The 26783-nt window shown below is 43.0% G+C and overlaps 1 protein-coding gene across 5 annotated transcripts; it reads left to right on the forward strand.

Moving 5' to 3' along the window:
• Positions 1 to 764: 764 nt before the first annotated feature.
• Positions 765 to 26380, forward strand: poc5 (POC5 centriolar protein homolog (Chlamydomonas)). Of its 5 annotated transcripts, none has more exons than XM_060907150.1 (13): positions 765 to 872; positions 1247 to 1339; positions 1449 to 1596; positions 3249 to 3353; positions 4970 to 5145; positions 5678 to 5854; positions 7686 to 7790; positions 12940 to 13119; positions 13196 to 13361; positions 18977 to 19158; positions 21116 to 21235; positions 21355 to 21543; positions 26050 to 26380. In XM_060907150.1, exons 2-13 carry the CDS (start codon positions 1247 to 1249, stop codon positions 26191 to 26193), a joined length of 1785 nt encoding a protein of 594 aa, XP_060763133.1. In that variant the 5' UTR covers positions 765 to 872; the 3' UTR covers positions 26194 to 26380. The 5 variants fall into 5 exon arrangements, with proteins under 5 accessions (XP_060763133.1, XP_060763134.1, XP_060763135.1 ...); XM_060907151.1 differs by having other exon boundaries at positions 21358 to 21543; XM_060907152.1 differs by having other exon boundaries at positions 18977 to 19125.
• Positions 26381 to 26783: the final 403 nt, after the last annotated feature.

Below are 26783 nucleotides of genomic sequence, written 5' to 3' on the forward strand. Positions count from 1 at the left end.
TGGGTTTCCTCCGGGTGCTCCGGTTTCCCCCACAGTCCAAAGACATGCAGGTTAGGTTAACTGGTGACGCTAAATTGACCGTAGGTGTGAATGTGAGTGTGAATGGTTGTCTGTGTCTATGTGTCAGCCCTGTGATGACCTGGCGACTTGTCCAGGGTGTACCCCGCCTTTCGCCCGTAGTCAGCTGGGATAGGCTCCAGCTTGCCTGCGACCCTGTAGAAGGATAAAGCGGCTAGAGATAATGAGATGAGATGAGATGAGAATGCAGACTTTTTTTTTTACCACTTTCATATGACTGTTGAAGTTAAGTTCACTGTCAATAAGGACACCAAGGTTTTTGACAGTATCCTTTGCTTTAAGCCCCTTAGTTTCAAGAACAGTGGCAATCCTAAGCCTTTCCTCCTTTTTGCCAAATATAATTACTTCAGTTTTATCTGCGTTCAGCTGAAGAAAATCTAAGTTATATTATTAACCTTACTTTCACGTTATAAGTTAAACAGATGTTATATTAAACTTTGTCTTTTCAACATTTTGGAAATTGTTTGTGTTCATTGAGATATTGTTTAAAATGTTACTTTTCAAAGGGGGTGGACTCAAGAGATCATCCTCATGACTCTTTAACTTAGCAGCTTTGCTTTGCTTTGCTTTCCAACGGCGGCTTCCGCATCTGCGTTGCCACGACAACGAATTGTCCAATCATAACAGTCTATGAATGGTATGCGAAATTTTTTAACCTATCACATTGCGTCTTGTTTGGGGCTTTTCTTTTTTTCCAACAGTTTGAATTGCAGACTGCCAGTTCTGTGCTTGTGTTGTAGAGTTTCTTCCACAGGCGCACAAGAACACGAATAAACTTCAATCACTCAGGGAAGGTAATAACAGTCCTGTGGTGTTGTCGGAAAAGTCTTGCTTCATGGCGTGTTTTGTATCGAGCATATCGTTAGCAAGGATGCTAAAGTTAGCTTGCTAGGAGTGTTAGTCTAGTTAGCTAGTTATTGTTTTCAGTTCCACGAGTTTTGACTTGGTGGATATTATATGTGTTTTATATAAAAACAAGGAAAGTGACATGGGGGAAACTAATAATATGCTAAACATCAGCTTGGGTTTAGGGAGCTAGCTAGCAAAGCTGTTTTCTTTGTAGCAACGTTGCTAAGCTTAAATAGCAGCCTGCTAACTTGAATGTATTTCAGTCATGTTTTAAAACTCGAATGGATTCCTTCGCATTGTTTAATTGTTTTGTCCCTAGATGTCTCAAATGTCCTCGGATGAAGAGGAACTGACCAGTCCACACCTGCCTCAGGACTCAGACCGGGGCAGTTCAGTGTCTTCTGAACTTCAAGTGAGTTATTTTCCTCAAAACAACCAAAAATAAAGGTCAGAATGACACCCTTAATGATCTCACGTTTGTTGAGTCTATCACTGTTTCTCTGCCCATCTGCTTGCATTAGGAGGAGTATGAAGAACTGCTTCGCTTTGCTGTAGTCACCCCAAAGTATGATCCAAGTGTCCCATCCCAGCTGATACACAGCTCATCTTCTCTAAAACCTGCCCAGAATTCCAGTGCAATGGATTCTGCAAGATCTGAGGCGGTTGAGGGTTCGAACTATACCGCTCTATCATTCTTAGTATACTAATGATAGTAGAATCACTTTGTACACTACCGTTCAAAAGTTTGGGGTCACTTTGAAATGTCCTTATTTTTGAAAGAAAAGCACTGTTCTTTTCAATGAAGATCACTTTAAAGTGCCATTCCACCATTGGATGTATTCTTTGGCATAAAATACAATATATTTTATGACAACATGACTAGACAGAGAAATCTTTTAGCTTCAAAATGATATATCAAGGGCGGCACGGTGGTGTAGTGGTTAGCGCTGTCGCCTCACAGCAAGAAGGTCCTGGGTTCGAGCCCCGGGGCCGGCGAGGGCCTTTCTGTGTGGAGTTTGCATGTTCTCCCCGTGTCCGTGTGGGTTTCCTCCGGGTGCTCCGGTTTCCCCCACAGTCCAAAGACATGCAGGTTAGGTTAACTGGTGACTCTAAATTGACCGTGAGTGTGAATGGTTGTCTGTGTCTATGTGTCAGCCCTGTGATGACCTGGCGACTTGTCCAGGGTGTACCCCGCCTTTTGCCCGTAGTCAGCTGGGATAGGCTCCAGCTTGCCTGCGACCCTGTAGAAGGATAAAGCGGCTAGAGATAATGAGATGAGAGATGAGATGATATATCAAACATAATTTTTTGACAATGACAAGTATATTAATTTTGCGACCAAAGTCACCTACCCTTTTAATTTCCGCGCGATAGTGAAACGTGATGTCATCGGCAGGTTCCCCTTCTTGTGTACCACGTGTCGGTCTATTTTTAGACCAAGAAACCCCCAAAGTGAGAGAGTCATTTCTCCTCGTATATGGGGGCCAAAAAAATTGCGAAAAATTTTGAGTTAATCTTTCAGTTAGCTAGATTTATTGGTATTAGCTAGATTTATTGGTATTATTTTTATCGCGTTCTATCCGCCATTGCTGATAATATGTGCCACGTCACACGTCACGTGGTACACAAGAAGGGGAACCTGCCGATGACATCACGCGCGGAAATTAAAAGGGTAGGTGACTTTGGTCGCAAAATTAATATACTTGTCGTTGTCAAAAAATTGTTTGATTATATCATTTTGAAGCTAAAAGATTTCTCTAGCTAGTGATACCATTTATATATGTTGTCAAAATATATTGTATTTTATGCCAAAGAATACATCCAATGGTGGAATGGCACTTCAAACTAATCAGAAATCCACTCTATACATTGCTAATGTGGTAAATGACTATTCTAGCTGCAAATGTCTGGTTTTTGGTGCAATATCTCCATAGGTGTATAGAGGCCCATTTCCAGCAACTCTCACTCCAGTGTTCTAATGGTACAATGTGTTTGCTCATTGCCTCAGAAGGCTAATGGATGATTAGAAAACCCTTGTACAATCATGTTAGCACAGCTGAAAACAGTTGAGCTCTTTAGAGAAGCTATAAAACTGACCTTCCTTTGAGCAGATTGAGTTTCTGGAGCATCACATTTGTGGGGTCGATTAAATGCTCAAAATGTCTTGACTATATTTTCTATTCATTTTACAACTTATGGTGGTAAATAAAAGTGTGACTTTTCATGGAAAACACAAAATTGTCTGGGTGACCCCAAACTTTTGAACAGTGGTGTAGATGTGTGTGATGTTTTATAATTTACTTCACTATGATCTCTTTTAGATGTCCGAGGAAACGGGAGACGCTCGTCACCTGTACGTGAGGTGATTTCAGCCACCTGTCCTCAACAGTTAGAAGGATCCCGACCACAGAGTCAAGTTTCTGAAGGTAAGGCTAACACTGTAGTCCCCGAACACTATGACAAACATTGGAGTTGACTGCACTGCCCGGCCAAAAAAAAAAAAGTCACACACAAATATTTTGTTGGACCGCATTTAGCTTTGATTATGGTATGGAGTCACCCATTGTTTCAACAACCTTATGCAACGTCACAACATTTCTTTCCATCCAGAGTTGTATAAATGTTTCGCTGAGATCTTGTCTTGATGATGGGAGAGTCAAACCACTGCGTAAGGTCTTCTCCAGCACATCCCAAAGACTTTCAGTAGAATTAAGAACTAATTTTATGCCCATGCCGTCGGAGCGGGGGAGGGACGGGGACTCCACTGATGTGATAACCTGATCATTCAGTACATTCAGGTCGTCAGCTGACTTCATTTTATTGCCACATAATGTTGCTGAGCCTCGACCTGACCAAATGAAGCAACCACAGATCGTAACACTGCCTCCAGAGGCTTGTACAGTGGCCACCATACGTGATGGGTGCATTTGGTTCATGTTTCACTTCTTACCCTGATACACCCATCACTTAGGAATTGGGTAAATCTGGGCTCATTGGACCACGTGACCTTTTTCCATTGCGCCAGAGTCCAATCTTTATGCTTCCGAGCAAATCGAAGCATTTTCTTTTAGTTATCTTCACTAACAAGTGGTTTTCTGATGGTCACACAGCTGTTTAGTTCCAGTCCTGTGTGATCTCGTCACATACTGAGTGTGGAAATGCTCTTAATTTCACTATTAAATATAGCTGTGGCTTTTATTGTCTTCTTTTTTCCCCCCAATGATTACGTTTTTCTTTAAATCAACTTTGTGTTTAAGTGATCTCCAGTTACAATCAGTTTTATTCCAACCACATTTTTTCCATGAAGTTGATGGTTCACCACTGTCCTTCCAGGTTTTAATAATGCGTTGGACAATTCTTAACCCAATTCCAGAAATGTGAGCAATTTCCTTCATTGTTTTCTTTGCTTAATGCAGCCCAATAATTTGATCCTTCTGAAACATAGTAACATCTTTTCCATGATCCCAGGATACGTCTTCCGACATGTTTGTTTACGAAATGAGAAGCTACTCACTGCATCAGTTAGGGTTTAAAGAATTGTTGCCAGCTGACACGCCTTAATCACTGCAGTAATTATCCAATCAAAGGATCTCAAGTATTTACTTATTTAAATCCAAATGGCGACGTTTTTCTTTGTCCAGGCAGTGTACATTTAAATAATATATATTGGCTGGCGTTGAGTGGTATATCAGCTATATTCCATTCAGCTAGCATGATATTGAATGAGTCGAAGCGAGGAACGCCGGCAAACAAGGAAATGCTTCTGCAGAAAACTTTCTCATTGAATATTCACATCAGCTGTCATGTCATGTTGTCTTGACAACCATGCAATATCGTAAACCATATTCAGCGCTCATTCTCCGTTGGGTAGAGTGATGTAATACTCACAGGATAAGCGATACGCTAAGAATATTGCATGCTAACAAACCAAATGAATAAAACCCGCTGGAAGGGAATAGAACACGTTTTTTATTTCATTGAAAAAGTGTTCTGCATGTATAATAATTGCTGTTATTGTAAGTGACTATAACCTGGTTTTCAGGGGAGGAGGTGGCATCCAGGTCTGACAGAGGATCAGAAGGAACACATAGTGACTCAGACAGATCTGGGAAGAGCAGTCCAGATCATGTGATCAACGTAATGATGGAGATGTTTGTGTCTGAAGAGAACCTGAACAAAATGGAGGACATTTTGGACACTTGGAGCAACAACTTGAAGGTTTACTTCTCTCTCTCTCTCTCTCTCTCTCTATCTATCTATCTCTAAAATGTCACGTCTTTCAGGTGTGATGTCTACTAATACTTGTATATAAAAAGTACTGATTCCTACAGAGTTGTGAGTTTATTAGAAATGCCTTTCTAATGCATTGTACAGGAATGTTGTAATTATCCAGAAATAACAGCATTGCATTTTTGCCGCCAACATGATCAGAAGCGATTTTTAGACAGGTTCATAATTTTCAGTCCTTGAGTTAAGCAATGTCTCTGATTGAGATACTATCTCCTTGAGCTGATGTTTCAGAAAAAATCTACTCATAAATCCAAGATCAGAATAATTTATAACTGAGACGCGCTACTTTTTTGCAAATCCTGCTCAAGCTCAATTGTATGAGTAATTCGTAAGGCTGTATTTACCTCAGAGATCTGAAAACAGGTGTATAATTTCAGTAATAACTCCTCACTACGTGCATTTAACCCTACTGTGAATACAGTGTGTAGCTGTGAAGTCTCATAGATCCATCTTTCTGTAGAGTAATGTGATGATGGAGCTACGGAGATGGAAAATAGCCTTTGTTGAGCAGCACAGACTGGAGATGACGAAGGAGAGAGAAAAACACGCCGCTCACGTAGCAGGCATTAATGCAGAGATGGACAGCCTCAAAGACCTGCTCAATACCTACCAGATCTCCAATCAGCGGAAAGATGAGGCATGTAATACTCTCGACTAGGACTGACATAGAATTAATTAATGATCATTATGATGGTATTAAATATGGTCAAAATTCAAATAAAAAAAAAAAAATCTGATAGGATTCATTTGAAGGCTTACAGTGGTGCTTGAAAGTTTGTGAACCCTTTAGAATTTTCTGTATTTCTGCATAAATATGACCTAAAACAACATCAGATTTTCACACAAGTCCTAAAAGTAGATAAAGAGAACCCAGTTAAACAAATCAGACAAAAATATTATACTTGCTCATTTATTTATTGAGGAAAATGATCCAATATTACGGGTACATATCTGTGAGTGGCAAAAGTATGTGAACCTTTGCTTTCAGTATCTGGTGTGACCCCCTTGTGCAGCAACAACTGCAACTAAACGTTGCCAGTAACTGTTGATCAGTCCTGCACACCGGCTTGGAGGAGTTTTAGCCCATTCCTCCATACAGAACAGCTTCAACTCTGGGATGTTGGTGGGTTTCCTTACATGAACTGCTCGCTTCAGGTCCTTCCACAACATTTCGATTGGATTAAGGTCAGGACTTTGACTTGGCCATTCCAAAACATTAACTTTATTCTTCTTTAACCATTCTTTGGTAGAACGACTTGTGTGCTTAGGGTCGTTGTCTTGCTGCATGACCCACCTTCTCTTGAGGTTCAGTTCATGGACAGATGTCCTGACATTTTCCTTTCGAATTTGCTGGTATAATTCAGAATTCATTGTTCCATCAATGATGGCAAGCCGTCCTGGCCCAGATGCAGCAAAACAGGCCCAAACCATGATACCACCACCACCATGTTTCACAGATGGGATAAGGTTCTTGTTCTGGAATGCAGCGTTTTCCTTTCTCCAAACATAACACTTCTCATTTAAACCACAAAGTTCTATTTTGGTCTCATCCGTCCACAAAACATTTTTCCAATAGCCTTTTGGCTTGTCCACGTGATCTTTAGCAAACTGCAGACGAGCAGCAATGTTCTTTTTGGAGAGCAGTGGCTTTCTCCTTGCAACCCTGCCATGCACACCATTGTTGTTCAGTGTTCTCCTGATGGTGGACTCATGAACATTAACATTAGCCAATGTGAGAGAGGCCTTCAGTTGCTTAGAAGTTACCCTGGGGTCCTTTGTGACCTCGCCAACTATTACACGCCTTACTCTTGGAGTGATCTTTGTTGGTCGACCACTCCTGGGGAGGGTAACAATGGTCTTGAATTTCCTCCATTTGTACACAATCTGTCTGACTGTGAATTGGTGGAGTCCAAACTCTTTAGAGATGGTTTTGTAACCTTTTCCAGCCTGATGAGCATCAACAACGCTTTTTCTGAGGTCCTCAGAAATCTCCTTTGTTTGTACCATGATACACTTCCACAAACATGTGTTGTGAAGATCAGACTTTGATAGATCCCTGTTCTTTAAATAAAACAGGGCGCCCACTCACACCTGATTGTCATCCCATTGATTGAAAACACCTGACTCAAATTTCACCTTCAAATTAACTGCTAATCCTAGAGTTTCACATACTTTTGCCACTCACAGATATGTAATATTGGATCATTTTCCTCAATAAATAAATGACCAAGTATAATACTTTTGTCTCATTTGTTTAACTGGGTTCTCTTTATCTACTTTTAGGAATTGTGTGAAAATCTGATGATGTTTTGGGTCACATTTATGCAGAAATATAGAAAATTCTAAAGGGTTCACAAACTTTCAAGCACCACTTTACATACCGATACTCAACAGTATTAGTAATCACTAAGGAAATGTACACAGACACCTTCAGATTCGCTCAGTGACGTCCTTTCCTTGGCCTGCAGGTGATCGTGAATCTGACGCGGGCGGTTGACAGGCAGCGGGAGCGGGTGGAGCTGATGAGGAGCTTCACCCAGTGGAGACTCCAGCACAGTGCTGTCAAAGAGGAGGTGAGCTGAGTGACAGCCCAGTGACACGGTGACTAAGGGCCAGCGCCTTTTATTTATTCAGATCAGCTTTATATAGATATTTCTGCATGGTTTTGACAGGTTTTGGCTTTTTTTTTTTTTAATCTTTGAATGATTGCTTACTTTTTGATCTCTGACTTGAGAGAGCATTTCTGAGCTAAATGTGGAAAAAATGTCCTAAATATTCTGCAGGTTCTAAAAAGTTGCATATGTTTATAAAATAGTATTCAAGGAAGATGCTCTCCTTCACATACATCAACACTTTTCCTTGTATTGAGAGAAAAGCTAAAAAACTGTTTCCTCAAAACTCAGGCTGGAAATCTAGGGGCAGTTGTTGACTAAAGGCCAATTTATGCTGATAACCCAGTCCTCGCAGATAGCGTCTGCGTAGCCCCCCCACCTTCGCAGACGCTCTGTGCGCACCTCCCAAAAATTGTGAACACCGCAGACAGCGTCGCAGACAAGAGGGCTCTGATTGGTCCACTCTACATCCGCTGTACACGCACTTCCGCTTCCCTACTTCCCCGGTTTGGTTTGTTTTCACGACCGCCATTTTTAAAAACACGAGCGAAGATGGAGCAGCACGAAGAGCGGTTGATCGAGGAAGTGAGGAAGTACGTACATCTATACGACTGCAGTTCTAGTCATTATAAGTAACCGGAGGATAAACACTCCACTAACCACACCCACCAACTACTCCTAGCGATTTCACGACTTCACGCCCCCTTGCGTTGTGGCGGTGAATAACATCGCGCACGCCTATTACTCCCCGCTCAACGATAAATTACAACTGTCTGCGAAAAGCTATCTGCGAAAGCCTTGTCGCAAGAGCATGCAGAGGCCCTTAGGGTAGTATCTCACTGGGCTGCGACAGCCCGCGACTAGTTGGAGACACAACAGTTGCGATAAAATATGCGAATTAGCGACAATTTTCACTTGGAATCACACTGAATTGATATTCGCATATTTTACCACAATTGTTGTGTCTCCAACTAGTCGCAGGCTGTCGCAGCCTGGCTTTCCCTCGGCAGGCAGGGAAGTAGAGGAAGCCTCATGGAAACTGACTTGAGAAGGGTTCGCGACGGCTTTGCGACACCAGCGATGCATTTGCAGCTATTTTGAGAGAAATTTTGTCGCATGAATTTTTTGAACATGTTCAAAAATTCAGCGATGAAGGAGCGACACTTTGCGACTCATGCGAGGAAATTGAGAATTTTTGAAACTTTGACACTTTTGAAACTCTCTCGCGAATGACGTTCGCAATTTGTCGCAAGCTGTCGCAGCGCAGTGAGATACTGGCTTTACATTAATTAACATCGATAATATGTGACTTTGTAATGCAAATATGAAAACTGTTCTTTACTTTTACTTTCCAACACTGGAACAGAACCATAAGCTCCCCTTTATTCTGCAGAAACTATGATGCCCCACAGATGATTGGCAAAACATCTTTTTAATTAAAGTGCATATTCTGGACCAATTTCAGCTTTTTTTATATGAAAGAATGTCCCTTTACACACTCATCCAGAAGGGTAATTTTGCACAAAGCCATCTGTCTACAGCAGAAAAAAATAAAATAACAAAACGCGTCTGGAAAAACCCCAAGGGAGTCTGGAGCCAGATTCGTGACGTTACCTGCGGAAGCGCCAGCAGGCTGCGCGAGCTTTGTACGGTTTCAGTACACAGCCTGTGTAGACCAAGCGCTCCCATTTCTCTCTCACTGTCCGGTCTTTTGGGAAACGATGAGTACTAATCCCATCAAGATTGGTGTCGCTACACCCTCCTACGACACATCTGTTAACCATTTTAATAATTACGCGATAACGTTGAAGAAATTTGCAGAAAACCACCAGGTCGTTTTCTCATAAACAAACCAGCGCTGACGTAGGATTCAGAAGGAGGCGTCCCGTACGCGACGTCACGAAAATCAATGTTTCCCGGGAAATCCAAATGCCAGGTTTTTTCAGAGGCGGACCAATTCGCCTCAAATGGCTTGATTTGAACTGAATTTTTCTGGTATTGCGCAAGGTAAAAACATTGCACAGAATGCAGAATGTTACAGATATTTGACAAGTTTAATATAAAATAGGAGAATTACATTGATCTTGCTCCTGAATTTACCCGTGATATGCACTTTAAACCCCAAGTCCTGCAATATTTGCATACTACTACTAGATCATATACATTTTTTTTTTTTTTCCTAAAACATGTCATTCCTCAGAATCTGGGGCTTTTAACAATGGCCACTGACACAAAGCAGCTTGACTGAAGCGCAGACACCGTGAGAGAAACCAGATTCAAAAGCGAACCCATCCTCATCTGTTTTTCTTCCTGCAGATATACATATTTCTGGACTATACGTCGCTCCGGAGTTTAAGTCGCATCAGCCAAAAAATGCATTATGAAGATGAAAAAAAGATATATACGTCGCACCGGACTACAAGTCGCACTTTTTTGAAGGGTTATTCTATCCATAGAATCTGTGATTCTATCTGATAAGCGGCGCGTGGTTACTGCGCGACTGCATTGTTATTAAATAAACGAACAGCTGAGCAGTGATAACGCGCCCTTTGTCCTGTAAATAGCCTAGTCTGATTATTTTAAATATCTACTATCTTTAATACCATCACTATCATTATTACTAATAGCCTATATTATTATTATAACTAATATTAGTAGCCTATTACTAATCGTTACTATCGTTATTACTCGTGGTGAAAAAAAAAAAACATATATACGTCGCACCGGAGTATAAGTCGCATGGCCAGCCGAACCATGAAAAAAAGTGAGACTTATAGTCCGAAAAATACGGTATATGTATTCAGTAGAAGAACAACTTTATCTATCACAAGTGCTCTTAAAGTCGGTGGTGTAGTGGTTAGCGCTGTCGCCTCACAGCAAGAAGGTCCTGGGTTCGAGCTCCGGGGCCGGCGAGGGCCTTTCTGTGTGGAGTTTGCATGTTCTCCCCGTGTCCGCGTGGGTTTCCTCCGGGTGCTCCGGTTTCCCCCACAGTCCAAAGGCATGCAGGTTAGGTTAACTGGTGACTCTAAATTGAGCGTAGGTGTGAATGTGAGTGTGAATGGTTGTCTGTGTCTATGTGTCAGCCCTGTGATGACCTGGCGACTTGTCCAGGGTGTACCCCGCCTTTCGCCCGTAGTCAGCTGGGATAGGCTCCAGCTTGCCTGCGACCCTGTAGAAGGATAAAGCGGCTAGAGATAATGAGATGAGAAGTGCTCTTAAAGTGCTGATGACACGTTTTTGACATCCTTGGCGATGTTTTATAACATAAAAAGTAATTCCCGATGATCCATATATTAATTCACGAAGGCGCCTATTTTACAAGTTATTATGATAAACGCGGCTATCTGGGCAAATTTGACAGGGCTGCAGCACCCAGGAGACGAAGGAGGAGGAGGAGCTATATGACGTCAGCGAAAGAACCTTCCTCCTAACTTACCAGTTTGTTGTTGATGCGACAGGTGTTCAGTTTATCATTATTAGTATTTTTATTAGACATTATTATACATTATTATATATATAGTTATTATGCCTTCGCGTTGTGTTGCCGGCTTTTGCTCCAAAACCCACAAGGATGGGGTAAGTTTATTCAAGTTTCCCAGAGATCCCGAGCTGCATGCGAAGTGGGTGAGGCAAGTCAGGCGCACTCGTGACAAGTGGGAGCCCTCACCAACATCCGTCCTGTGCTCTGAACACTTCGATTTGGATTGTTTTGACACCCTTCCCAGCTTAAAAGAATCTCTTGGGTGTTCAGTTCAGCACAAACGTGTGTTACTACCATCAGCAGTGCCTACACAGTGTTGCCAGATTGGGCGGTTTCAAGTGCATTTTTTGGTGGGTTTTGAACATATTTTGGGCTGGAAAACGTCAGCAGTATCTGTTGCCAGATACTGCTGAAGTTTTCCAGCCCAAAATGTGTTCAAAACCCACCAAAATGCACTTGAAACCGCCCAACTGGGCGGGAAACCTCCCAATCTGGCAACACTGCCAGTATTCCGGAGGGGGTCTACTAGTAGCTATGCCGGATCCAAAGACAGTCCTCCTGTCAGAACATGTGTTGTGAAATGACATAAGATAAAGGTACGTAGAGCTATAGATTCTACATGATAATCATAAATGTAATCATAAAGTTGGTGTGATATCAGTCATGTATTTGCTTGTGAAAGCTTGCGGCTTTCATGTAACTGCTGCCTAGCAACGAGAGGCAAAGGGTAAAGAGGGTAGGCGATCATAGATTCTATTCGGAAGAGATCAACACAATTCTAGACTCCCAGAAGAGGAAGAGCTAGCACTAGAGAGTTCACCGGCGTTTTCATGCGCCATTTCCATTGAGTAGAACCAGAGTAGAACAGCCAGTGAACCGCAGCGTGTTCTCCCGCTGACGTCACAACATGGCCGCGAGCCACGGACCCAGTTTTCTTGCGCTGTGCAATTAAAAGTTGGATATTCGCGTAACAACAGCTTCTTTTTACGTAATTATAACAGAAATCTAACATGTTTGCCATGTTGTATAGTTTATTTAAGAAATTGCACAGAGTCATGTTCGTGTCATCAGCACTTTAAGCACAGTGAAATTCCTCTCTGAATTTAACCCATCTGAAGCAATGAACACACACATATGCCCAGAGCAGTTGGCAGCTATACTACAGCGCCTGGGGAGCAGTTCAGGGTTAGGCGCCTTGCTCAAGGGCACTTCAGCCCAAGGCCGCGCCCATATTAACCTAACCGCATGTATTTGGACTGTCGGGGAAACCCACACAGACACGGGGAGAGCATGCATACTCCACACAGAAAAGCCCCCGTCGGCCACTGGGCTCAAACCCAGAACCTTATTACTGTGAGGCAACAGCCACCACACCACCGTACTGCCCGCTACCAGTCAAAAGTTTGGACATGCAGTGTTTTATTTTTATTAATTAAAATACACTTCATGTCTTAAGCTAATGATGGATGTCATTTCTCTTGACTTAGTTGAGTGCTTCTTGACACAGTATGGATTAATAGAGTTGTGGAATAGGGCTATTTACTGTATTTCATTTATTGTGTGTGTGTTTATTTATTATAGTGCCCTCTTTAATATTATACATGCATACGTATGTGCTGTGTTCACCAGGCTCAGGCGAGCAAGTTGGCAGAGCAACACTACCAACTGCAGTTGAAGAAGAAAGTGTGGGCTGCCTGGCACTCGCTTATCCAAAGAGGCTGGAGGGAGAGGGCAGAGCGGGCATGCCGTGCTCGTGCTGAGGAGGTCTGTCTGCAACTCTCTGCTGACTATGAGGCTAAGCTGGCGGAGGTAAAAAGACCTGGAAACCATTTAGCCGTGTTTCAGGATAAACATAGACAGTTACGAAGGTGTGTGTGTGTTTCAGCATGCAGAGGCCCTACAGAAAGCTCAAGCCGAGATCCAAAGGCTGCACAGAGAGAGAGAGCGCTATGAAGACTCCATGAAGAAGGCGTTCATGCGTGGTGTCTGTGCTCTGAACATCGAGGCACTCAGCATGTTCCATACTGCAGATACAGGCAGACAGGAGCAAGGTAGGCAAACCTTCCTCTCTTCAAAACTCTGACACTGGGCCATACAAGTCGAACATGGAAGAAAATATAAGGCACAGTTCAATGATAGCATAAATATTCTATTGTTATATAGGTCTGTAATGGGACTGATGTGTCACATACTCTATTTCATGAGCAGTTATCTGTTATTTGGCTGAAAATAAAACAGAGGTGACTTTGTTTATGCCCAGGTCAGACAGCAGGCTGCAACTACAACCCCGATTCCAAAAAAGTTGGGACAAAGTACAAATTGTAAATAAAAACGGAATGCAATGATGTGGAAGTTTCAAAATTCCATATTTTATTCAGAATAGAACATAGATGACATATCAAATGTTTAAACTGAGAAAATGTATCTAAAGAGAAAAATTAGGTGATTTTTAAATTTCATGACAACACATCTCAAAAAAGTTGGGACAAGACCATGTTTACCACTGTGAGACATCCCCTTTTCTCTTTACAACAGTCTGTAAACGTCTGGGGACTGAGGAGACAAGTTGCTCAAGTTTAGGGATAGGAATGTTAACCCATTCTTGTCTAATGTAGGATTCTAGTTGCTCAACTGTCTTAGGTCTTTTTTGTCGTATCTTCCGTTTTATGATGCGTCAAATGTTTTCTATGGGTGAAAGATGTGGACTGCAGGCTGGCCAGTTCAGTACCCGGACCCTTCTTCTACGCAGCCATGATGCTGTAATTGATGCAGTATGCGGTTTGGCATTGTCATGTTGGAAAATGCAAGGTCTTCCCTGAAAGAGACGTCGTCTGGATGGGAGCATATGTTGCTCTAGAACCTGGATATACCTTTCAGCATTGATGGTGTCTTTCCAGATGTGTAAGCTGCCCATGCCACACACACTAATGCAACCCCATACCATCAGAGATGCAGGCTTCTGAACTGAGCGCTGATAACAACTTGGGTCGTCCTTCTCCTCTTTAGTCCGAATGACACGGCGTCCCTGATTTCCATAAAGAACTTCAAATTTTGATTCGTCTGACCACAGAACAGTTTTCCACTTTGCCACAGTCCATTTTAAATGAGCCTTGGCCCAGAGAAGACGTCTGCACTTCTGGATCATGTTTAGATACGGCTTCTTCTTTGAACTATAGAGTTTTAGCTGGCAACGGCGGATGGCACGGTGAATTGTGTTCACAGATAATGTTCTCTGGAAATATTCCTGAGCCCATTTTGTGATTTCCAATACAGAAGCATGCCTGTATGTGATGCAGTGCCGTCTAAGGGCCCGAAGATCACGGGCACCCAGTATGGTTTTCCGGCCTTGACCCTTACGCACAGAGATTCTTCCAGATTCTCTGAATCTTTTGATGATATTATGCACTGTAGATGATGATATGTTCAAACTCTTTGCAATTTTACACTGTTGAACTCCTTTCTGATATTGCTCCACTATTTGTCGGTGCAGAATTAGGGGGATTGGTGATCCTCTTCCCATCTTTACTTCTGAGAGCCACTGCCACTCCAAGATGCTCTTTTTATACCCAGTCATGTTAATGACCTATTGCCAATTGACCTAATGAGTTGCAATTTGGTCCTCCAGCTGTTCCTTTTTTGTACCTTTAACTTTTCCAGCCTCTTATTGCCCCTGTCCCAACTTTTTTGAGATGTGTTGCTGTCATGAAATTTCAAATGAGCCAATATTTGGCATGAAATTTCAAAATGTCTCACTTTCGACATTTGATATGTTGTCTATGTTCTATTGTGAATACAATATCAGTTTTTGAGATTTGTAAATTATTGCATTCCGTTTTTATTTACAATTTGTACTTTGTCCCAACTTTTTTGGAATCGGCGGTTGTAGTTTTCAACTACTTGCGTCTACCTGCGATGATAAAATTTGCAGGTAGATGCAAGACTGGCCTTGCGTCGACGCACGACGACGCAGATAGTGGCGGAGTGTTACAGAGGGTCTTTACCATGAGTTGGCCTAGTGGTTAGCGTGTCTGCCTCTCGATCGGGAGTTCTACTCACAGTCGGGTCATACCAAAGACAATCATAAAATTGGTGCCTATTGCCGTCTGGCAAGGCATGCTGCAATACAGAATGCGAGTGTGGAGTCAAACTCTCGTGGTTACCAGAGGACTAACCCCCCACTGTAACACTAGCTATGTAATAGGCGAGAGGCCGAGGGCTACGGAAACGGAGATCGGAACTGCCCTATGCGCCACATGGCATGGAAAGGGACTTTGACAGAGGGTCTTTAGTAGAGGCAGGTTGGATCATGATCTGTTCGCATTTCAGCTGCGATTCGCTTCCAATCGGTGCAAATAGCAGGTTGACGCATGTAGAGGCAGGCGGTCGTGCAACGCTTGAGCGACCAGTCACAGGTTGAAGCAGTTTGGAGTGTGTGGAGAAGAGAGGAAGGCAAAAACACACGTTCACACGAACTCTGGGACTTCCACAATACTCATAGTTTATTAACTTACGACAGCAAAATTCTCAGAGTTACTCAATGAAGTGTTAAAATATAGAGTTGATATGCCACTGTAAACAGTTGATTTAATTTTAGGAAGTGTTAAATTAACACTGCAGAGATTGGGACAAAATAAACACCAGCATAGTGTTAAAATCAACTCTCAGAGTTGATTTAACACTATAAAGTTTGCTGTGTACACTTCAACCTTACCATGCCCGGTTGAACGGCTCCATCTTATCATACATGAACAAAATAGGTCACGCATTCCCTAAACGTTACTCTTGAGTTGAGGAGCGAAAAGAAAAGGAGCTCATTAACAGACACCCATTTCCAGCAAGGTGCACGGCTCAACTAACAGAAAACACAAGCGCGAGCTGATGACGCCACCTCTCTAGGTAACGCAGCATGTCTTAAAGGCACATTTCACGATTTCGACTGTTACAAAGTCTGACCACAACGAAGGATTTGGCGCAAAACGCCTGCGTCCATTCGCCACCCGACTGATCGCAGGTCGCAGCATGCGTCTTTCTACCATTTGACCTGGGCATTAGGAAGGCTGTGAAATTTTTAATGTCACCTTCTGTGTTTTTGAATCAGCACCTGATGTATAGTACAGTGGTGCTTGAAAGTTTGTGAACCCTTTAGAATTTTCTGCATAAATATGACCTAAAACAACATCAGATTTTTACACAAGTCCTAAAAGTAGATAAAGAGAACCCAGTTAAACAAATGAGACAAAAATATTATACTTGGTCATTTATTTATTGAGGAAAATGATCCAATATTACATATCTGTGAGTGGCAAAAGTATGTGAACCTTTGCTTTTAGTATCTGGTGTGACCCCCTTGTGCTGCAGCTAAACGTTTCCGGTAACTGTTGATCAGGTTTTCCGGTCGAGACAGTTGAGGAATATAAATACCTGGGAACCATTCTGGACTGCCAACTGAGGTTCTCTTCCAACACAGAAGGGATCCTGAGGAAGTGCCACCAGAGGATGTACCTACTAAGGAAACTGAACTCTTTTTCTGTCAGTCAGAACATCTTGTTGACATTCTATTATACATTCATTGAAAGTGTTTTAGCTTTTTCTATATGCTGTTGGTATTACTCCATTACTGTACAGGATAGGAACCGCCTGCATAATATTGTCAAGGTGTGTTCTAAGATTATTGCACTTCCTGCTCGCCACCTGAATACTGTGTACGACCAGCAGGCTAGCGGCCTGGCTCGTCGAATTCTTAAGGACTCAACTCGTGCTTTTGTTCCCGGCATTTGAGCAGCTGCCATCTGGTCGCAGGTTCCGCTGTCCGGCCTGTAAGACCCAGAGGAGGAGAGCAACCTTTGTTCCAAGTGTTATTCTCCTCCTGAACTCTAAGAAATCTAAGACAGTTACAATAACTTAAGTCTTCTGTACAATACTCTAGTGCAGTATCACATGTCCTGATGTGCAATATTACAATATCACCTTGTCACTTTAACTACAATGCCACTCTAATCATATTGTCATTTTAATTTTATCCACGCGTAATTTTATTTATTTGTCATATTTTATCTGCTACCTTTTTTTATTTATTTTTTTTTCTTTTACTTTGTTACTGGCAACAGGCCTGCCATTGTATATTGTACATACGGTAATATGCTTTTTTTTTTTCCCCACCCATTTTTGTGATTTTATTCTCTTTGTGATTTTATTTTCTTGCTCTTTTAATGTACTGCTCTTCACCCTTCTAATTGCCCTTCGGGGATAAATAAAGTTTTGTCTAAGTCCTGCACACCGGCTTGGAGGAATTTTAGCCCATTCCTCCGTACAGAACAGCTTCAACTCTGGGATGTTGGTGGGTTTCCTCACATGAACTGCTCGCTTCAGGTCCTTCCACAACATTTCGATTGGATTAAGGTCAGGACTTTGACTTGGCCATTCCAAAACATTACCTTTATTCTTCTTTAACCATTCTTTGGTAGAATGACTTGTGTGCTTAGGGTCATTGTCTTGCTGCATGACCCACCTTCTCTTGAGATTCAGTTCATGGACAGATGTCCTGACATTTTCCTTTCGAATTCGCTGGTATGATTCAGAATTCATTGTTCCATCAATGATGGCAAGCCGTCCTGGCCCAGATGCAGCAAAACGGGCCCAAACCATGATACTACCACCACCATGCTTCACAGATGTGATCAGGTTCTTGTGCTGGAATGCAGTGTTTTCCTTTCTCCAAACATAACGCTTCTCATTTAAACCAAAAAGTTCTATTTTGGTCTCATCCATCCATAAAGCATTTTTCCAATGGCCTTCTGGCTTGTCCACGTGATCTTTAGCAAACTGCAGACGAGCAGCAATCTGTGGGTGGTAAAAGAGAGCAACTGGACTTGTTCCTGTTATCCTCCTTGTCCATTATGTTCCTTTTTCTGCTCTTGAAGAAAGCCCAGTTGGGATACGCACAGTTCTGAAGTGCTTTCTTGATGTGATTTTGCTCCTTCTCTTTTCCCTCTACTGTTGCAAGGTCCTAATGACCCCCAGTTTGTGTTCCAGTGGGTGGTGAGAGTCGAAGAGTAGGTATTGGTCTCTGTGTGTGTGGGTTTCCGGTAGACCTCGATGCTAAGGCTTCTGTCTTGTCTAATGTGTACATCACAATCCAAGAAGGCTAGATTATTCCCACTGACATCCTCCCAAGTGAAATTGATGTTGATATCCACTGCATTGATGTGCTTAGAGAAGTCTTCCACCTCATGGGTTTTGATTTTAAGCCAAGTGTCATCCACATATCTGAACCAGTGGCTGGGAGCAACTCCTGAAAAAGTGGTCAAAGCTTTATGTTCCACTTCCTCCATGTATCGATTGGCCACAGTAGGGGACACTGGTGAGCCCATGGCGCATCCATGCTTCTGTCTGTAGAAACTTTCATTAAACTGGAAATAGGTTGTGGTCAGGCAGAGGTCAAGCAGGGTGCAAATCTGGTCCGTGGTGAGGTTCATTCTATCCAGTAAGGTGTTGTCTTGAAGGAGTCGTTTTCTACTCTATCTGTCTGTCTGTCTGTCTGTCTATCTATGGGTTCGCAAACTTTCAAGCACCACTGTATGTGTTGGGGTCAATGTGGGGCGGATTTGTTTCCCTTTTTTGTGTTGATGGGTGTGAATCATCATAATAAACTGTATTCTTCCTTCAGATGCTCCCCCCTCAGGAGATGAACCCAGTTCTAGCTCAGTGGCTAGTCGTCCCATCTTTACTGCATCATCAGCACGCCTAAGCCCAGTCAGCATGGAGACTCCAGTGCAACCCGTCCACTCCCGCGCCAATACAGAGGACATGGAGGCAGTAAGACATGAACACTATGGAGGCATTGCTTCAGTGGGTCACATCACACAAACACACATGATCTTGTGCATTGACCCATAATCCCTTGTACCAATATTGGGTTCATATGTTTGCTTTGGGCTTGTGGGGAAATAATTTCTGGTTAAAAACAGATCTGGTACTCACGCAAGTGTCCTTGTTGGTGAGTAGAATCTGACTCGCCAGACCAGATAAATGGGTCAATTTCAGCATTTTCAAGAATTTCAGGGTTTCCACACACTCTGGAACACCTAGACAATTTACTTAAAGACTAGCTACGGTATCTCATCAGTGGACAGCATACTGTATGGTAAATGGGGGTAAAATGTATAGCTAGGCTCATAACCACTAAGAATGCATTTATGAATATTTTTGCTCAATATGCTAAGGTATGCAGATATTTTTGGCCACTGGTTCCCCATTTGAGTATTGAGATAAAGGCCTATGTATTATAATCTGGAGTGTTTTGTGTGACGTGAGCTGATCAGTCTCATCTCATTATCTCTAGCCGCTTTATCCTGTTCTACAGGGTCGCAGGCAAGCTGGAGCCTATCCCAGCTGACTACGGGCGAAAGGCGGGGTACACCCTGGACAAGTCGCCAGGTCATCACAGGGCTGACACATAGACACAGACAACCATTCACACTCACATTCACACCTACGGTCAATTTAGAGTCACCAGTTAACCTAACCTGCATGTCTTTGGACTGTGGGGGAAACCGGAGCACCCGGAGGAAACCCACGGGGAGAACATGCAAACTCCACACAGAAAGGCCCTCGCCGGCCACGGGGCTCGAACCTGGACCTTCTTGCTGTGAGGCAACAGCGCTAACCACTACACCACTGTGACGCCTGAGCTGATCAGTGATGCGTAAAAATTTTTGTTGGTTAAATGAAGGGAACTGAAAGTGGAGTTTTGAAGCAATTAAACCAAACCATACTTAAAATATAACCAGCCACTGCTCTGTAACAGTGAGTAAGCTTGAATATTTCCACAAGATTTACTGAACTGAGGTTATCCGCTCATAATTGGTAATATAATAGTGTGCGTTGGTTAATAAAGGATTGTTAAAGGTTGTACTGTTTAGGACAGCCTTTCTCAACCAGGGTGCAGTCTGGCTTCGTTCGGGGTGCTGTCAAAAAATTATATATTCTAACATTTGAAATAAATAAAATGAATTAAAATTCCGGGCGGCACGGTGGTGTAGTGGTTAGCGCTGTCGCCTCACAGCAAGAAGGTCCTGGGTTCGAGCCCCGGGGCCGGCGAGGGCCTTTCTGTGCGGAGTTTGCATGTTCTCCCCGTGTCCGCATGGGTTTCCTCCGGGTGCTCCGGTTTCCCCCACAGTCCAAAGACATGCAGGTTAGGTTAACTGGTGACTCTAAATTGACCGTAGGTGTGAATGTGAGTGTGAATGGTTGTCTGTGTCTATGTGTCAGCCCTGTGATGACCTGGCGACTTGTCCAGGGTGTATCCCGCCTCTCGCCCATAGTCATCTGGGATAGGCTCCAGCTTGCCTGCGACCCTGTAGAAGGATAAAGCGGCTAGAGATAATGAGATGAGAATTAAAATTCCAAAAAACGATAGTTACACTAATGCAGATCATCGCCGCCTCGTGCATCATCAGAATTTGTCTCACGGCCCCCTTTCCCATGTCACAACGTCACTGCCGGGGTCAGCGTACGGTCAGCGTGACTGCGTATATTTTATATGGGGGTGCCTTGAGAATTTGCATCCTTCTGAAGGGTGCCGTGACTGAAAAAAGGTTGAGAAACGCTGGTTTAGGATATCAGCAGATATGAGTCATTTTAAGATGACCAACAGGTGTGAAAAATGTATGTTATTGAAGGAAAATAATTTTCTGAAATGAGCAGGAACCCTGCACAGTTCCTTCTAAGCATGACTATTGTAGGCATCTTTGCTATCCTGTACTTTTTATTTCAAGTCTAGTCGCCAATGTTTCCTCTGTTGCAGGATCAGTGTAGCTCTCAGCCCAGCTATAGTGCAGCAGTCAGTCGGACAGATGCACCGCCCTCCACTACAGTCGTGAACACTGCTTTAGCTCCTGGAGGCGTGACAAGTTCCCTTCGACAGGTAAAAAAAGCATCACCATTGAGTAGACGCTTTGCAAATGCATCCCAAGGCGGCTTGTCTGTGTGTGTGATCGATGAAGGCAGCGTTGCATGGTGAGCAGTTTGGTTTATTTTTTCTAGCAGTTCCCACAGACGAGTGTACGGACGGTCACAGCTGGTCAACAGAAAGCTTCAAAGACGGTGACTGCACGTATCACGGGACGCTCAGAACTGGGCAAGACAGGCCGTAACCCTGGCAACCTGCATGTCATGGGTGTGGCTCCACCCATGAGCTCCATCATTGTGGAGAGACACCACCCTGTCACTCAGGTATCTAATATAGTAGCGATAATAAAACAACATACAAATAAAGCAGATAAAAAGTGCTTGAGACGATAACAAAAAATGTATACAGTTTCCCATTTTCTATCAGCCCGTGTTTGGTGTCTAAAATTTGCTTCATTAGTAAGTCCTAGAGATATGAAGCATGCTTGTTTTGGTATTTTAAGCACATATCCGTGTACAGATGATGTTATCGAGTGAACGGTATCTTTTGAGGCCAGCGTTGTAACTGTGATCAGCCATAGAAATTTAGCCACAGTAACCACCTTTGGACTCTGCCTACCAGTCTGTGGTTTATTTTAGTAATGTTTTGTGCTCTTGTTTTGTTTCTTTTTCCAAATTTTTAAAGTGACCTTGGTTATGAGAAAATTGCTATGTAAATTAAACATTAACAATCTTTTAATGTCAAACAAAAGCCAAAAATAAACGCTGTTTGCTGATCACAGCGAGCACCCTGATGTGCTCCCTGCACGGTGAAATTAAAATAAAACTTTAGAACAATTTATCGATTTTGATAAGTTATGATATTGCTAAAAACAGGCTTACCTGGGCACAACCACTTGCACTGAAACCGGATATCGGTTTGTGGTGTAACCGACACACTAGTACGCCGTTTCCCTTAGTAACACAGAGCCATGAAATAAAGGCTTCTATTTTTTATTATTATTTAATTAATCACCAGGTGCCATATCTCTCTCTCTCTCTCTCTCTCTCTCTCTGTATGTTAACTGCTTCAGCAGGGTTGAATACAGAGAAAGAATTGTACTGTGCTGTCATGTATGTGTGACAGGCTTCTAATTCTAAAAATCTAATTAGAAATTTTCTGTAACCATGTGACTTTTACTGGCAACAAAATCCGTGAATCAACAGACTTCACTTTTATGAAATTTAAATCTCACGCGGCTAGATAACGCATATGCAGTACTGACATGGATACTAGTAAACAGTGGTCGTCATAGCAACGCGATTCTTGACGTCTAAAAAGATTGCTTTTCTCAGTGAATAAAAACTAACAAAAAGCATGTCGCATAAAAAATACAAGGAAATTTTTAATTGTCGTGAAAAAAATGACAAACGCCAATACCAGTCTCATCCTTTTGCAAGTGAAAGAAGGTTTATTGCAGAAACGGACACATAGTGATGAGGGTTCGGCACACCACTCATACCGTCCCTTTGTTCTCAAATCCATATATACTCTCTTTACTAGATAAAAAGGAGACATCTATTGCAATTACATGCCCTGATCATGCTCCAGGAGTGTGATCAGCTCTAAAGCTGATTGGATCTTCTCTAATCGCTGGCTTGTAGCAGATGTGCGTACGCACGTAATGAACATAAGATGAACATGTTTCAGTGCAGAATGTTCTAAGTCGTTAGTCCTTGAAGAGGCAACACTCAGGGAAAAGGAAAATTACAAAACAGTATGACACTAAAATTTCTCATCTCATTCTCTCTAGCCGCTTTATCCTGTTCTACAGGGTCGCAGGCAAGCTGGAGCCTATCCCAGCTGACTACGGGCGAAAGGCGGGGTACACCCTGGACAAGTCGCCAGGTCATCACAGGGCTGACACATAGACACAGACAACCATTCACACTCACATTCACACCTACGGTCAATTTAGAGTCACCAGTTAACCTAACCTGCATGTCTTTGGACTGTGGGGGGAAACCGGAGCACCCGGAGGAAACCCACGCGGACACGGGGAGAACATGCAAACTCCACACAGAAAGGCCCTTGCCGGCCCCGGGGCTCGAACCCAGGACCTTCTTGCTGTGAGGCGACAGCGCTAACCACTACACCACCGTGCCGCCACACTAAAATTTACTCTACAAAATAAAAATAAAAAAACCCCCACTGTGTTAGCCTGGGCCCGCCCATCCCAAGCGTGACACAACACGAGGGCCTGTTGCGAGCTTAGTCTGGCCAGGCAAGCTATCTGCAGCTCTTCCAAGCTCCCGAAAAATCAGGAACCAATCAACTTTGAGCATCTCCAACGGCCCTGGGTAGAGGCGTGTTCAAGGCACTGACGTAGTAGAACTGCAACCGGAAGCCATAGATTGTTTACAGAATCTATGCCGGAAGCGCTTCATTCACATCACGAACATGGAGCAGCGGCAAGCCTTTAACACAGTGGTAGATGCTGTATTGAAAGCATTCAACGGGAAGTTCTCATTGAAAACGGAGCAAAAAGCAGCCCTGGAGGTATTTATTGAAAGGAAGGACGCTTTCGCCTTGCTCCCGACCGGCTTCGGTAAGAGTTTAACCTACCAGTTAGCCCCGTCGCGTCGCATACGTCAGAGGAAAGAGTGATGTGATTGGTTTAAGCTTTGTCACAGCCTTTTCTGGCTTCGACCAGTAGCAAACTGAGGCATTTCAGGGAGGCGGGTCAAGCATGCACTTTGGGAAACGGTTGGGCTTAATATCTTGGCCAGACCAATAGCTCGTAGAGCTTTGTCGCGTTAGCCAGACTACCACTGTGTGTAGTTGGTGATGTAGCATTTATAGACAGCAAAAAGCTCCCGAAGGCTGGGTATGTGTGGGCTCACTGTTTACATGCGTGTGTGTTCACTGCTTCAGTGATCGGGCTTATTTTTTACAGCCAAATGTTTGACACTCGGGCACCTTCAAGGTTGTTTCCAATTTTGAAGCGATGTATCCACTAGATCTCAGGCTCGGTAAGTGATGTAGCATGTAATGGCCCTTTTCCACTACCCTTTTTCAGCTCACTTCAGCTCGCTTCAGCTCACTTCAGCCCGACACGGCTCGTGTTTCGACTACCAAAAACCAGCACGACTCGGCTCGCTTCAGCCCTGCTTAGCCCCTAAAACTCGCACCGTTTTGGAGTGGGGCTGAAGCGAGCCAAGCCGTGCCGAGTGAGGTTGGGGGCGTGAGCAGACACTCCCCTGTGCACTGATTGGTGAGGAGGAGTGTCCTCACATGCCCACACACGCCCCGCGAGCGCGCTGGGATCTGTAAACACCGCAAACCCGGAAGAAGGAGAATTACGAATTACGAGAATTTCTGAAGCCTTATGCGCCTCGCCTCATCTATACGCTCTTGCCAGTATCTGTCCGCGTTGTCGGTGACAACAAGCCACAGCACCAAGACCAGCAACACTAACGACTCCATGTCCTCCATGTTTATTGTTTACTATTCGGGTCGTGAGACTACCGCTTAAAAGCTCACTGAATCAGTGACATACAGAGCATCGTGGACGAGTTCGCGGAGCGCAAGGCTTGTCGTATGCCCTTCAAATAATGCGCGCAGTAGGCTATTGATGTTTTATTATGAGCCATGTACAGTATGTCGCCTAATGTTTTTTTGTTTCTGAGTTACATGTTCGTTTGAAGGACTTGATGTACTAAATAACATAGTTGCACCCCGTAGTGTTGAAATTGGTAAACACAGTGCATTCAGTGAGGTTTGCACCGCCCTCCTTTTATTTCTGACTCTTCCTGTCACCGTTGCAACCTCTGAGCGCTCATTCGTATGCCCTTCAAATAATGTGCGCAGTATAGGCTATTGATGTTTTATTATGAGCCATGTACAGTATCCTAATGTTTTTTGTTTCTGAGTTACATGTTCGTTTGAAGGACTTGATGTACTAAATAACATAGTTGCACCCGGTAGTGTTGAAATTGGTAAACACCGCAGTTGCGGACATTTTGTAGCCTAAAATGATGTTATGATAAGCTTTAATAAAGGGCCCGGTCATTTGCCCCGCCCCCGGCCCGGCTCTGACTTGTTCCGCCACTGTCACTGATGTCACTGTTTGCGCTGCTTAACGACATCACGTGACGTCCACCCACTTTCGCTAACTCCACCCAATGTGTCCACCCACTTCCAGCCAGCACGGTTCAGCGCGGTTGTAGTCGAAATGCAACTCCAACAGCCCCGCTCAGCTCGACTCGGCACAGCCGCGTTTGTAGTGGAAAAGCGGCATAAGTGACATCACAATCTCAGATTCTCTCACATAATTTGTACTCGGCGTGATCTTTTAACCTCGGAGTGAGATGGCAGCGCCCAGGACGTTGTTTTTCTTTTAAAATAAAATCTGTGCACAGGTACAAATATGAACAAGCGAAGACTCGAAGATGTCTTGTATGGATATTATCTGTCAGTATAAAGAAGTTTCCTTTTGGCTTTTGTTTGCCTTTAAAGTCTTGCCTGATGATCATTACATAGCAAACATTTCTTTAAAAGAAAAAAGATTAAATTACTTTACAGTATGAATCAAAATCCGAACAAAACTTGACTGACCAGATTTAATGGGCATAAAATAAATAAACAATAAGAAGTTTAAAAAAAGAGAGAGGTAGATAAAAGTAAGCAAATATTTAATGCTGATTCATGATTTAAAAAAAAAAAAAAAAAACTTTGTTAAAATAGAGAGGGTTTATTTATTTTAAATAAACTAACAGCTCCTAAAGTGAGTTCCATAAAGCAGGTGTCACTTCTTCAGCACTTTTTCTCAGCTCTGTGTCCTGTTCCAGGTCACCGTCGGTCAGGCAACAGCGGCCAAGTTTCCTCGCTCTGCTCTACAGAGCCACGCTGTGTCCAGCACTAAAAGTTCCAGCCAGCCCAGGGGACAGCCGTCCTCCGCATTTCACATCCACTCCATTAAAGTAGTGGACTAACACGCGCACACACACACACACGTACTGAACACCATCCTCTCACCGAATCGAGCTGTATGTTGAATAGGCGAAAACCTATTTGAGAATCAGGGCTTCTTGTTTTAAAGGTTTTATATTGTCCATTCAGGTGTACATTACATTTTTTTGTTTTTCTAACGATTTATTAAACCTTTTGTACGTTTTAAAATATTTTTATATTTTTAATACTAATGAATTTTGAGATACGCCTTTTATTTAATTCATGGTATTTTGTCGTCACTGTGTGGCAGTTTGCCCTTGATGTATGATGCGATTATTTTCAGCAGCGGCTTGTGGGAAGTTAAGTCAAACGTTTGCACAATTTGGAGATTTTGTGAGTTGGTAAAATGAATGTGAATCGTTGATTTGAAGAAACAGGTATGTTTATTAATGTAACGTCACGGTGCATGAAGTAAAATTGGAGACTGCTGTTGCTTGTTAAAGTGCCATTCCACCATTGGATGTATTCTTTGGCATAAAATACAATATATTTTGACAACATATATAAATGGTATCACTAGATAGAGAAATCTTTTAGCTTCAAAATGATATATCAAACATAATTTTTTGAC

Source organism: Neoarius graeffei, chromosome 24, assembly GCF_027579695.1.
Source record: "Neoarius graeffei isolate fNeoGra1 chromosome 24, fNeoGra1.pri, whole genome shotgun sequence".
Lineage (NCBI taxonomy): Eukaryota > Metazoa > Chordata > Actinopteri > Siluriformes > Ariidae > Neoarius > Neoarius graeffei.

Coding starts and splice junctions, on each gene's coding strand:
- poc5 (XM_060907150.1), top strand. CDS start 1,247: ATGTCTCAAATGTCCTCGGATGAAGAGGAACTGACCAGTCCACACCTG. Junction 7,791..12,939: donor ACAGTGCTGTCAAAGAGGAG/GTGAGCTGAGTG, acceptor TGTGTTCACCAG/GCTCAGGCGAGCAAGTTGGC. Junction 13,120..13,195: donor ATGAGGCTAAGCTGGCGGAG/GTAAAAAGACCT, acceptor TGTGTGTTTCAG/CATGCAGAGGCCCTACAGAA.